Source organism: Bison bison, unplaced genomic scaffold (assembly GCF_000754665.1).
Source record: "Bison bison bison isolate TAMUID 2011002044 unplaced genomic scaffold, Bison_UMD1.0 scf7180017864171, whole genome shotgun sequence".
In the NCBI taxonomy this organism is placed as follows: domain Eukaryota; kingdom Metazoa; phylum Chordata; class Mammalia; order Artiodactyla; family Bovidae; genus Bison; species Bison bison.
Genome location: NW_011494743.1, coordinates 4,075,276 through 4,088,441, shown reverse-complemented (window position 1 = coordinate 4,088,441; position 13,166 = coordinate 4,075,276). Strand labels below are relative to the sequence as shown.

Below are 13,166 nucleotides of genomic sequence, written 5' to 3'. Positions count from 1 at the left end.
CAGGCATCATTCCTTCCAAAGAAATTCCAGGGCTGATCTCCTTCAGAATGGACTGGTTGGATCTCCTTGCAGTCTAAGGGACTCTCAAGAGTCTTCTCCAACACCACAGTTCAAAAGCATCAATTCTTCGGCACTCAGCCTTCTTCTTTTATACTTCTGTTTATACTAAAGTAAAAGTAAATTTTAGCTGTCATATTTTAAATCCCAATGGTATTCCAGGCACTTCACATTCATCAGCTCATAGAATTCTCGGGAGAACTCTGAGTCAGTCATCACTATTCCCATATTCCAAATGAAGAAACTGAGACTCAGGGAGACAAAGTGTGACCCAGGTTAAGTCGTCCTAGAAACCTCAGCCATCTTCCTCTCTCACCTGTAAAATAGGCATAACAAACTGACTACCCTAGAACACAGTCTTGAGGATAAGAGAGGGACAAGCCAGTTGAAACTGACTTGGGGTTAAGCCTCATCCTCTCCCCATGGTTGAGACAGTAAAGAATCTGCCTGCAATGCGGGAGACCTGGCTTCCATCTCTGGGTGGCAAAGATCCCCTGGAGAAGGGAATGACTACCAACTTCAGTATTCTTTGGAGAATTCCATGGACAGAGGGGCCTAGCGGGCTACAGTCAAAAAGAGTCGGACACGACTGACTGAGTGACTAACTCCCCATTTCCACATGGAAAAAGCACAACTCCCCATTTCCACATGGAAAAAGTGGGAATTCAAAAGTTGGGGGCAGTACTCGGTCGTGATGGAGGTGGAGTCGGGGGCCTTCAGGCTGGCTCCTCTGGGTGGCTCCAGTCCAGGCCCACCCCTACTTCCTGGGAGTTGCTCCTCCCCGCCCCACCATCTTCCCAAGGAAGGCCTGGCACAAGATGACGTCAGTCAGGTCCTTTGGCCCCCAGCCTGCCGGCCCGGAGCGGTTTCGGGCTTCCCCTCCCCAATCTGGCCCTGATCCACGGGCCCCAGGCGCCGGCCCCGTCACGTGATCCTCTTTGGCCGACTTCCCCCAGGATCCTGATTTAACTCTCCCTCCTCCCGCTTCCCTCCCCGCCCCAGGCCCTTCGGGCACCACACCTGTTCTGCCTGGCAGGTGTAGGGAATTAGAGCATCTGCTCTTCCTCAGAGAAGGACCTTTTAGTTTTCCCGCCAGTAGAATTTGGCCCCCACCCTACGATTGCCTCTATTCCCTTCATTGCTTACTTTTGCGTTGGCCTTTCCCTACGGCCCCATTCCTCCACCCCCATCAGTCTCCAAAGCCCTTCCCAGGGACTAATTCCCGGGGCGGGGTGGGGAGGGGAGGTGGACAGAGCTCAACCCTAAGGAAGCTCACAGAACTGGTCTGAAAGAAACTTCTAGAGATAGGGTGAAAAAGGTCAGCTTCCGGCATCGGACAGACTTGGGTTCGAATTCAACTCTGCTTCTGACCAATTGCTGATTCTGAACCCTTCGTCTCTCTATGCCTCAGTGGTTCCTTTTGCGAAACGGGGACCCCGGCGGGAAACGAAAGATAGAACGAGTCCAGCGAATGCTCTGACTGAACAGAGGGGTTCCTCCGCGCACCCACCCCGCCCCGGGCGCCCCTTCCCCAGCCCCGGAGCGGGGCCTCACCTCCCCAGTCCCTCCGCCGCAGGCTCCTCCTCCACTGACATCAGAGCCGCAGGCGGGCGGAGGGAGCCAGAGGAGCCCGAACCGAGCCCCAGCGAGAGAGCGGGCTGGCGGGCCAGGAGCGCAGCAGCGGCGGACGGCGGCCGGAGCTCGGCCCCAGCCAAGTCGGGCCTCCCAGCCAGCCCCGCGGCGGGGCAGCCGCAGGTACCGCCCGGGAGCCGCCCCGCCCACGACCCTGGGCGCAGGAGGGCGGCGGGACCCCCCATCCGCTAGGTACCCTCTCCCAAAGATGGGAGGGGGTGCCTGGGCGTGCTGGACTCTACTTGAGCAGGGTAGGGCCTTTCTCCCCCAGCTCTGCCCCAGGCCCAGCAGGTGCCAGGTGGCCAGTGGGAAACTGAGTGGGTAAAAGAGGAAGGTGAGGAGGGATGTGTGTGTATGTGTCTGCCTTCAGCTGGGCCTGAGTGTGGAAGGACTGGGCATTTGGAGGTATAGCTGTGTGGCGGCCGTATTGAGGTGTGCGAATGTCTTAGCACAGGCAAGTGGATCAAATGTGAAGTTGCAGGTATGTTGGTGTGTAAGGGTATCCGTCTGGGTGGCGATGTCTGGGAATCCGTGTTTTTGTTGCAGACTGTATCCAAGTGTGTGTGCTGGGGTCTGGCTCAAAGGGTAGTAAGTCAGAGTTGGGGGGTATATAGTTGTGTCCTGAGGATGTTTGGAGTTAGATATAAGGATTTGGAGTTTAAGAGCTTCTAGGGTGTATAGGAGGGCTTCTGTGGTGGCTTAGTGGTAAAGAATTCACCTGCCAAGCAGGAGACACAGGATCGATCCCTGGGTGGGAAAGATCCCCTGGAGAAGGAAATGGCAACCCACTCAAGTATTCTTGGATGGGAAATCCCATGGAGAGAGGAGCCGGGTGGGCTACAGTCCATGGGGTCACAAGAGTCAGACATGATTTGAGCCACTGAACAGGGTGTGCAGGAGCTGCAGGGTGACAGGTGTGAGGAATCCAGGATGTCTGGTACACAGGTGAGGTAGGTGTGTGTGTGTGTATCTGTTCTGTCTAGGTGTCATCTTGTCCTGGTGTGTGTGGATTTGTTTTGGGGTGTGGGAGAGATGTCTGGGTGTGAGGGTGTCTGGGGGGTGAGTTGATGTGGGCTGATGTCTGGGTGTACATGTGAGATCAGAGACTCATCTGGAGATGGAGTGTGCAGATCTGGGGGCAGGCGTCTGGTTTCAGGGTTGTGTGTGGGTCTTGGTGCAGGGATATGTATGGAACTGTGAGTTTGTTTGTTTTTTTTTTTTTGCCAGGCCCCAGATGGATTTTAAAATTCTGCCCTCTGGAGCTTACCATCAATTCTCTTTTCCTAGAAGTTTCTGCCCCTGGGATGGGTGGTCAGGCCTCCCAGGAACAAAGTCCCATCCAAAGAGTGGATTCTCACGCCATGGGCTCTAGTTAGGGCACCTTCCCCCCTTTTTCCAGCAGAAGAAACAGAGAAGGAAAGTGCCCTCCCTGAGGTCACACAGCACACTGGGCTGTGTTTTGACCTCCCTTTCCGTGGGCTTATGATGGCATTGAGAGGCTGTGTTTTCTGGATGGGTCCTAGTCTGGCTGCAGTGCCCTCCAAGGCCTTTGCTTTCAGCAAGCTTAGCTGGGGCCTCATTGGGCAGCTATCCATCTCCAACCAAATTGTATCCATCTCCAACTTCAGCTCCCCATTCCCCATCTGATAACTGGGGAGAGAGTGCTCACCTGCTACTGCTGGTTGCGACAGAGGGCTCAACAGAGTAAAAGTATAGGCTGGATCAGGGTGAGATGAAGCCAGTAGGGGACAGGTTGGCGGGGGGGACCCTTTCTCAAGCTGCTGGGACCCAAATGGGGAGTCAGGACTGAGAGGGGTAACAGGAGGCCTGGGCAGTTCCAGCTGTGCCTGCTGTTGCTGTGGTAACAGTGCAGAAGGAGCTATTTAAAAACGTGGCTGAGATATTGCTGGAAGCCCAGGCTGCCGGAAACCTGATTTCCGAGAGGCTTGGCAAGGGAGGAGGAGGAGGGAGAGGAGACACCCCAGCGATTCCCAGGGTCGGGCAGCAGCATCGCTGGTTCTGGGGACAGGGTGATTCTCTGGGGCTGTGTGTTTCTACAGATTGTTCTGGGGTCTTCTTTGCTGTCCTCCTAGAGTTCAGTGTCCCCTCGTGTGTTTGGATTTAGAGAGGGAGAAATTGGGAGGTGAGCTGAATGAATGAATGAGTGACTTTATTGAATAAAGAATTTTGCTGCCACCTGAAGGATTTTCCTCTAGGCTTAAGGATATAATGAATGGATGTTGCTGAATGAACAAATGGCCTGTGAATGAATGTTGGATGATTTTGTCAAATGAATGAATCAAGGATGAATAAATGCATGCTCAGTGGGGCCCTCACTAAGTTCCCACAAGGAAGTCTGAGCCCTGCTGAGTCTTCTTCCATTCCCTTTCCCAGGAGCCCTGGCTGTGGCCAGGGGGCAGTGGGCCATGCCGGGGGCAGTGGAACGCCCCAGCTGGAAGCAGGCAGAGGACATTAGAGACATTTACGACTTCCGAGATGTTCTGGGAACGTGAGTCTCCGTGGCAGGAGAGAAGGGGGAGCTGTCCCTGAGCTGGGGGGGGAGGGTGGGGAGGGTCCTCACTCGTGGGCCTGGCTGGCTGGGGAGGCTGGGTCCAGGGTGGTGCTTCCTCTGGCCAGTTGATCACTGCTTCCTGTTTCCTACATCCCAGGCCCTGTCGTGGCCTTGTATGGCCCGAGTGGCCGGGAGTTTTCACTTCTGGCTGACAGGGGGTGGAACAGAGGCTGCTCTTGCTCTGGGTTCCTGTGACAAGAAGAAAGTAGGCGAGAATGAAGGAGCCAGTTTTTTAAACTGACTGCCAAGAACTGGGGGTTCTGGCCTAGGTTTTGGAACTGAAGCTGGGCATGGCTCTGTTCTCCATGGTGAGAATCCAGAAATAACTCAAACCTGATCTCTGCCCCTCAAGTTGATCCCAAACATGTGAGGGAGACAGACCCACGGAAAATGACAACCGGGCGTGTATGGTGCTCTAGCTAATTTCGCGAATGAGGACTTTGTTGAGCCCAGAGAGCAGCGGCTTCTGTATGGGGAATAACTTTCTGGAGAAGGGGGCATTAGAGCTGGGGATTGAAGGATGGGCAGGAGAGTACTTGTCAGACGGGGAGAAGGCATTCTAGGCAGGAGGAATAGCATAAACAAAGGCTCAGAGATATGTTATGTGTGGAAAGAGACAGAGTCTGGTAGAGCTTATAATCAGAGGCTGGGGAGAAGAGTGGAAGACACTGAGGAAAGAGAGGAACAGGTCAGGTAAGGCCTCGAAGCCAAGCTATAGAGGCTGGAAGTAATCTCATGAGCCACAGGATAACATTTAAGACTTTTTGGCAGATGTGCAATTCAGGATGGTCATTCTGGCCACGGTATAGAGGGTACATTGAAGAGGGACAAGACTGGAAGCCAGCAATGGGCTATCATAGTCACTAGTTAGTCTGATGATTGAGATTTCACCATGAGATGCTGTTCATTGACTATGACTTATGATCCCAGGAAAAGCAAATAGTTCTAGAGAGCACTAGTCAACACTCATTCCTTAACCAGTGAACTTTAGTGAAAATGAGTATGCTCCTTTCTAAGACTGTTCGAAAGCACTGCTTCTCCAGTGAGCATACATATCACTGGTTGTTCAGTTTCTAAGTCATGTCTGATTCTTTGTGACCCTATGGACTGTATGTAGCCTGCCAGGCTCCTCTGTCCTCCACTATCTCCTGGAGTTTGCTCAAATTCACCTCCATTGAGTTGGTGATGTTGTCGAACCATCTCATCCTCCACTGCCCCCTTCTCCTTTTGCCTTCAATCCTTTCCCAGCATCAGGGTCTTTTCCAGTGAGTTGGCTCTTCGCATTAGGTGGCCTAAGTATTGGATCTGGTTAAAATGCAGCTTCTGATTTTAGTAGGTCTAAGGTGGGGCCCAAGATTCCACAGTTCTGAAGAGCTACCAAGTGATGCTGATGTTCTTCATGGTTCTAAAGGGTGTTAAATAAGCCATGACTCAAATTGGCTTTTGCAGAAAAAGGAATGAATCAGTCATGCACATAATCAAAAAGCCTAGGGGGTAAACTTCAGGTATGGGATACAGGGGCTCACATGATGTTATTAGGAAACTGTCTTTGTTTCTCAGCTCTGATTTCTTTTGTGTTGGCTTCATTCTCAAGCAGGCTCTCCCCAAGTGGTGGCAAAGATGACCACCATTAGCTCCAGGCTTACATCCTACCAACTTAGCAGGAAAGAACACCTCATTCTCAAAGTGCCAGTAACCTGGCTTACATCACAGGACCCAGTTACCGTGGCCAGGGGATAGACGACTCTTATTGGCTAGGCTGGGGCACCTCTGGCACCAAAGAGGTGAATGGGTGATAGAGGGAGGCTCATTCCACTTCCTTGTCCTGGGGATGGTCATGTAACCCATAGTGGGATGGAGGAGAGGCTGGAGGGAAGCTGAGGTTCTGGTTCTCCATCTCATGAATCCCCTCTCCCTGCAGAGGAGCCTTCTCTGAGGTCATCCTGGCAGAAGATAAGAGGACTCAGAAGATGGTGGCCATCAAATGTATCGCCAAGAAGGCTCTGGAGGGCAAGGAGGGCAGCATGGAGAATGAGATTGCTGTCCTACACAAGTGCGTGGAGCAGATTCTGTCCCTGCTCTGGGTCAACCCTGCCTTGACCTGTCCCATGCCCCTCCTGTCTCTGCTTTGGGCAAATCACCTAACCTCTCTGAGCCTCAAACTGCTCATTTGTAAATGGGGGTAATTATCTCCACTTGGTAGGATGTGGGGAGCATCAGACATCCTTTACTTCAAGTGCCTGGCACGAGAGCAAACATGACTGATGTGATTAAGATGCCACTGCTTCTTTACAATGGTTTAATGTCCAGTCATATCTAAAGGTCAATCCTTGAACATGTCTTGAACCCATGTACCTCTGCTGATGCTATCTCTAGACCTACCTCAAGTTGCCCTACGTATTACACCACCTCACAAGTTTAAAAACACCCATCTGCTGATACCCTGACAACAACGAGATGGTCTCTGAACTGCTAATGCTGATGGGAAACCTGCTGTTCTCACTGGAAAGCTCATATAGAATCTCCACTTCCAGCCTCCCACCTGAGCTTTCCCATCACCCTGAGCAGGGACGAAATAATCATTTCTACCACTGGGTCGGGAATACTGAGGCCCAGAGAGGACAAAGGACTTGCCTAAGGTCACACAGCAAGTCTGTGGCAGAGCCAAGCCTTCCATCAAACTCACTCGCCATCACTGGTTCATTTCTGGAGTGTTTAATGTGTGCCAGGCACTGTGCCAAGATTCTTCCCTGCATTTCTTCACGTGATCCTCACCTCAATACTTGGAGGGAAGTACTATCACTGGCTTCATGTTACAGATTTAAAAAAACAGGCCCGGAGAGGTTATACTCAATTCAATGAATATTAGTGAGCACTCAGTCTGCACCAGGTGTGGAGGCACAGTGGTCAGCAAGATAAAGCTGCTGGTCTTGTAGAGATGATATGCTGGTGGGAGAGGCTGGCAAATTTATAAACCCAGACAAGTGTTAAAATCCTATAGCAGTCAGCACTGTGAGGTGAGAAGACATGCCCTCAACAGCATGTGGCAGAGGCAGATGAGGACTCAGGTCTGTGCAATGCCAGAGCCCAGTGTTAACCTCCGTGACACTATAACACATCATGGTAAAGCAGCTGTTCCCTTTGGGACCCAGATCTTTGGCTCATCCTACCCAGGTTTGCAGGCAGTGGCTCCTTAAGATGAGGGTAGGGAGGTGGCTGAACTGTCCTCGACTCTGAACCACCTCATTTCTCCTTTCAGGATCAAGCACCCCAACATCGTAGCCCTGGATGACATCTACGAGAGTGGGGGACACCTCTATCTCATCATGCAGCTGTGAGTGGCCCTGTGTCAACCCCTTTCTCACACCCGTCCCTGCTTCCCCCTCCCTGGTCTCTCTGCATCCACTGCTGTCTTGGCCAGACTGCCCTGTCCCTGGCTGCAGGGTGTCAGGCGGTGAGCTGTTTGACCGAATTGTGGAAAAAGGCTTCTACACGGAACGGGATGCCAGCCGCCTCATCTTCCAGGTCCTGGATGCCGTCAAGTACCTGCATGACCTGGGCATCGTACACCGAGACCTCAAGGTGGGTGTGTGGGAAGCTAGGGCATCCAAGGGTGGGGCCTCCGCAAACTCCCCACTGTGACCTTGGGTACCTCTTACCCCCTTGCTGAGCCTTGCCTTTCTGTCTGACCTTGTAAGCCCTAAACTGCTTCCTCCCCATTCCAGTTCTGAAACTCGAACACAAAGGTGATTATCCCAGTAACATCTTAGGTTTTTTCTGATAATAAAACTCCCACTTGCTCTTTGTAGAAAACTTGGATGACAGCAAAACACAAAGAAGACAGCCAGAAATCCCCAAAGCCCTCCACCTCAGAGATGATGATGAGGCGCATGTTTGGTGGTCCATCACCCTCTGCTGTAGGAGGAGAGCACCAGGGTGAAATAGAGCTGACTCTGAATTCTGGCCTAGCCACTCCCTGACTATAGATCCCCAACTGCAAGTCACTTTGCCTCTCAAGGCATCCGTTTACTCATCTGTAAAGAGGGATTATTCACAGTGGCCTGGCAGGGATGTGGTAAGGATGAACTGAAATGAAGCACAGCACAGGATCTGGCACACAGTAGGTGCTCAAAAATTCTTCAGGGCTTCACAATACACACCTGAGGTTTATAGGAAATTCCGCCCCCATACCCTGAGGTCCTTGTCCTTTTGGGAACTTCTGACTTCCTTGAGAACTGCTTGAGTTTCTTGTGCCTCCAACCAAGATGGCAGCTGTAAAACTACAGTAGCTTTGGGGAAGTGGGGCTCATTGGGGTGTTTGCAGAGGCAGAAGCTTCTGCTAGCCTCTGGCTATTTCCAATTCTCCTTTCCCTCCCTCCCGCCCTCCAAGCCAGAGAATCTGCTGTACTACAGCCTGGATGAAGACTCTAAGATCATGATCTCCGACTTTGGCCTCTCCAAGATGGAAGACCCCAGCAGTGTGCTCTCCACGGCCTGTGGGACCCCAGGATACGTGGGTGCGGAGGGCCCTGGTCTGGAGCTGTGGGCAGGGAAGAAGTGGGAGCTGCAGGGCAGAGATTTGTCAACACCATGTCCCATTCCCTCCACAGCCCCTGAAGTGCTGGCCCAGAAGCCCTACAGCAAGGCTGTGGATTGCTGGTCCATTGGGGTCATCGCCTATATCCTGTGAGTGGGGGCCTGGCTGTTACAGATGTGACTCCAGACTTCTCCTCTCCCCTACTTTGCTCTCTTCTTCCTCTGTGCTATTTCTTCCTTCCTGCCATCCATATTTATCTCTACCAGTTAATGACTGTATTATTTCACTCAATAGAGACTATGTTTCTGGCCACTGTGGCCAAGCACTGGGGATTTAGCAGAGGATAAAAACGACAAAGTGCTTGCCCTCAGGGAGCAGACATGCTAGTAGTAGGGGACACAGGAAATAAACAAGTAAATAAACCTGTACAATAATGGCAGGTAGTGAGACATGTATGAAGAAAAATCAAGCAGGGTAGGGAGATGGGATGGATGCTGTTTTAGATAAGCAGGTCAGGAGCCTCTCTGAGGAGGTGGCACATGAGTGGCATCCAGCATGAAGTGAGGGAGCCAGACACTCAAAAGTGTTCGGGGAGAGTGACTTAGAGCACAGAGCAAGCGCAAAGGCCCTGAGGAAGGACAGATGGTGGCACAATACGGAATTGAATGCTGGTGGAGTCGGACAGGAGTGAGCAAGGCAGAGAGCTAGATTTCCCCACTTTGTAGAAGGGGAACTCCTTCCTGGGGGTCCTGTCTGAACCTCAGCATCGCACCAAAGCTGCATCTGGGAGCCAGTGTGTACACTGACGGTAGAAATGAGAATGAGTTTCTCCCTGCCCAGGCTCTGTGGTTATCCTCCCTTCTATGACGAGAATGATGCCAAACTCTTTGAACAGATTTTGAAAGCCGAGTACGAGTTTGACTCTCCTTACTGGGACGACATCTCTGACTCTGGTATTTGGGGCTTTCCTTTCTTCCCCTGATCCTACCTCCAGTCCCTGCTTCATCTGCTTGGGTTGGGGGTGGGGGAAGTTCTCCTCACTTCACCAGGTTCCCCAGCCCCAGATTAAGCACTGTCTTTAGACCAGACACCTCACCCTGGGTGCTTTTCTCTGCCTGGCCCCTGGTCAGACATAGTATATTTCAGACTACCTCCCCACACTGACTTCCTAGTACCTAAAACAACACCATTAATGTTTTCATCTGTCCTTTTGTGCCTCCAGTTAGGCGGCAAAGCTTGTGAAGGCATTATTGATCATTTACATGTCAGTGTGAATCTTCTCTAAGAACAAGTTATTATTAAGGGAGAAAGCTGGAGAGCTAGGTTGGGTCGGGGGGCTTAGAGAAAGAGTACAGGTGGGGTGGGGCAGTGCATGGACAGATCTGGCTTTGATGCCAGGTGAGACCTGAGGGGGTGGGTTCTATCTTGGGGGTGTTCTCAGGCACCACCATGCTGTCTTTGCTCTTGTCTGGGGGGCTCAGCCAAAGACTTCATCCGGCACTTGATGGAGAAGGATCCAGAGAAGAGGTTCACCTGTGAGCAGGCCTTGCAGCACCCCTGGTGAGAGCTCCCACAAGCCTCGGGCTACGATGGGGTCTGGGGCCCCTAGGCCTGCCTCTCCCTTCACCGACAGCCCTCTATACACACCTATCCTAGGATTGCAGGAGATACTGCCCTAGATAAGAATATTCACCAGTCGGTGAGTGAGCAGATCAAGAAGAACTTCGCCAAAAGCAAGTGGAAGGTGAGCCCACGACCCCCATCTAGCCTCCAGCTCACACCAAGTGGGGCACACAGTAAATGCTCAGGGATGCGTACTGAAGGGTCTCATTCATTCATGCAATGCTGTGACACCCACTGTATTCCAGTGATGGTCTCTGATCTTCAAGACTAGAGGTATAACAGTGTATGCTTTTCAAGGAGACATAATCCAAGTTATGGGGTCCTGGAAGGGGCCTAAAGTGGTCATGGCCTGACAGACTGGTCAGGCCTGAGAGCCAAGTAGGAATTAGCCTAGCACAGCAGGATAAGGTCTGACGCAGAGGGAACTAGGGTGCAAAGGGCCAGGAGAAGAGAGTACAGCCGTTTGGGCAGTGCCTGGCAGGACTGAAGGGGCTGCAGGAAGGAAACCAGGCTGAAGACAGGTCGGGGCCAGGCTGCCTGGCGGCTTGGGTCCCACAGTAGAGGGCTGACTTGATGCTGAGGAGCTCCGGAAGGATTTTCAGCTGAAACTTGACCTTTACAAGGGGCTCTCAAGATGCTGAAAGGCAGAGTGAAGGCTGGGAGGCCCTCTAGGGGACTGTGGCAGAGATGTGGTCAGGAGACAGTGAGGGCTTGAATCAGAATAGTGACAGTGGGAACAGAGGACACTGGACCAGGAGTTGTTTGGGAGGCAGAACTGACAAGAAGTGATGTTAGAATGGATACTGGAAGAGAGAGGAGGAGATGTCCAGGGCTCACCCAAGATTTTGGTTGGGGACAAGCTGGGTGATGGTACCATCACTTAGATGGAGATCCTGGGGCCAGAAACTTGTTTTTGGGGAGGTTTTGATTTAGGACATGGTAAATTCGAGGGACATTTCAGTGGACAGGTTGAGTAGAGAATGATACACACACAGTTGCACAAGGCATTTAACCTCTCTGTGCCTGTTTTCCTCCTTTAACAAGGCTGAAATAGTGCCCACCTCAAAGACTTTCAGGAAGATTAAATGATCTATTACGATAAGTACACACAATGCTATACAAAGTGTTTACTATTATGTGAATGTGAATTATATGAGAAATTATACATGTCTACATATATTATATACATGTGTGTGTATGTGTGTTTAACTGTATAATATGACTGAACATAATTTAATGAAGTCTTGTAGAGGTTTCAGGGAGTTTTGGGGATCAACCAATATCACTTGAATGAAATAACAGAACTGCTATTAAGAATTCTACTGCCAGACCCTGCCCCACGATCTCCTACTCTCTCAAAAGTCCCTTCTGCCTTTCTCCACAGCAAGCCTTCAATGCTACAGCCGTGGTGCGGCACATGAGGAAGCTACAGCTGGGCACCAGCCAGGAGGGGCAGGGACAGACAGCGAGTCGTGGGGAGCTCCTGGCACCAGCAGCAGGGGGTGAGAACAGGGCTCTGTGCCAGGGCATGGGAGGTCCGTGGAGAGCGGCCCAGGCTGGAGTGGAGAGTCTGCTCCTGTGATCAGCTCTGCTCTGTCTTCCTATGTAGGGCCAGTGGCTGGCTGCTGCTGTCGCGACTGCTGTGTGGAGCCCAGCCCGAAACTGTCCCCCTCTCTGCACCCCCAGCTCTAGGGGCCTGGATCCAGGGTCAGGATCTGCTATGCAGGAAGGGTTGGGGATGGCCTACTCCCCCTCCCTCCCTGAACTGGGGAGGTACCCTGCCCCACTCCCTCCACACCCCTTTCTGTATCACCCCTCCACTGCATTTTCCATACAAATATTTCTATTTTATTGTTCCTTCTTATAATAAAGGGAAGAGATTAAACCCACAGGCAGCTCTGTCTCCTCAGACAACCTATACCCAACATGGTTGTGCAAACTGCTTGATTTGAGGGTGCCTGGTCCTTGAGGTAGCTGCAGGAAGTCCCCTTTCCAACATGAGACTGGATGGGGGAGAGTAGGAGGGAGCAGTAGGGAGGGGTGTTTGGGGAATCCCTTTTTCCATGCCCCCACCTAGCCTTCCGGCCCTGTGCACCTCTTTCTGCGCTTTGCTGGTGGCTCCTGAGCTTGCTGGAGTTGGCGCAAGTCAGCACTGAACAGCACCTGGGGCAAGAGGGGAGGGAGTCTGAGTGGGGAGAGGGCACATTGCAGTCAGGACTGGTGGGGCAGTGTGGGGAGCTGGAAGGGCTCATGGGTGGCAGGGCTGGGGTGGATAGAGAGTCCTTTAGGCTCAAATGGGACAGCAATGGAGGTAGAAGAAAATAGGTCAGGGCCAGGGAGAAGTCCTATGGGGTCTGGGCTGGAGATGGAGGGGAAGCCTAGGTACACTCACTGCTTGGGCCCAGCCAGCATAAGGTCCCCACAGGTTCCGGAAAAAGTTACCTAAACCAAAAAAAAAAAAAAATTACCTAAACCAGAAGTGGTGAGGTGACGTTAAATGGCCCCTTGTGCTCCCTGTCCACAAGGGTGGGGTTTTAGGGAGAGGTGTATTTCTACCACCTCAGCCCACACATCCCAGCCCTGACATCCCACTCTCTCTCCTTACCCAGTTCCTTGTTGGCCTGGGGGCTCGGGCCCTTGGCCTGGCTGGTGGTGGGGCGCCAGCTGTAGTCACGTTGGGCAATCTGCCACACATGGACGTCCACGGGCACAGCCTGGGGTTTGTCTAGCGCCATCAGGCAGATG

General features: G+C 52.2%; 2 protein-coding genes across 3 annotated transcripts in view; one reads left to right on the top strand and one right to left on the bottom strand.

The window, feature by feature from the left end:
• Window positions 1-1,670: 1,670 nt before the first annotated feature.
• Window positions 1,671-12,344, top strand: CAMK1 (calcium/calmodulin-dependent protein kinase I). 2 transcript variants are annotated; one of them, XM_010842085.1, is made up of 12 exons: window positions 1,671-1,812; window positions 4,084-4,198; window positions 6,183-6,314; window positions 7,521-7,595; window positions 7,705-7,843; window positions 8,652-8,778; window positions 8,872-8,947; window positions 9,639-9,751; window positions 10,280-10,358; window positions 10,455-10,542; window positions 11,806-11,923; window positions 12,031-12,310. In XM_010842085.1, exons 2-12 carry the CDS (start codon window positions 4,116-4,118, stop codon window positions 12,111-12,113), a joined length of 1,113 nt encoding a protein of 370 aa, XP_010840387.1. In that variant the 5' UTR covers window positions 1,671-1,812; window positions 4,084-4,115; the 3' UTR covers window positions 12,114-12,310. The 2 variants fall into 2 exon arrangements, with proteins under 2 accessions (XP_010840387.1, XP_010840388.1); XM_010842086.1 differs by lacking the exons at window positions 1,671-1,812; window positions 4,084-4,198 and adding an exon at window positions 4,268-4,569 and having other exon boundaries at window positions 12,031-12,344.
• Window positions 12,345-12,432: 88 nt separating this feature from the next.
• The window catches only part of OGG1 (8-oxoguanine DNA glycosylase), a 5,945-nt gene continuing 5,211 nt past the window's right edge, over window positions 12,433-13,166 (bottom strand). Inside the window, exons 5-7 of the mRNA XM_010842087.1 lie at window positions 13,027-13,166; window positions 12,814-12,863; window positions 12,433-12,584 (exon numbers count right to left, since the gene is read on the bottom strand). The exon at window positions 13,027-13,166 is cut by the window's right edge and continues 9 nt beyond it. Of these exons, the coding sequence (XP_010840389.1) occupies window positions 12,495-12,584; window positions 12,814-12,863; window positions 13,027-13,166 (280 nt within the window). The 3' untranslated portion in view covers window positions 12,433-12,494. The remainder of the gene's footprint in view (window positions 12,585-12,813; window positions 12,864-13,026) is intronic.

What these genes read in the sequence shown, in the direction of transcription:
- CAMK1 (XM_010842085.1), top strand. Translation starts at nt 4,116, where the DNA reads ATGCCGGGGGCAGTGGAACGCCCCAGCTGGAAGCAGGCAGAGGACATT. An exon ending in CTCTATCTCATCATGCAGCT is followed by an intron (nt 7,596 to 7,704) that starts GTGAGTGGCCCT and finishes CCCTGGCTGCAG; the next exon opens with GGTGTCAGGCGGTGAGCTGT. An exon ending in TCGCCAAAAGCAAGTGGAAG is followed by an intron (nt 10,543 to 11,805) that starts GTGAGCCCACGA and finishes CTTTCTCCACAG; the next exon opens with CAAGCCTTCAATGCTACAGC.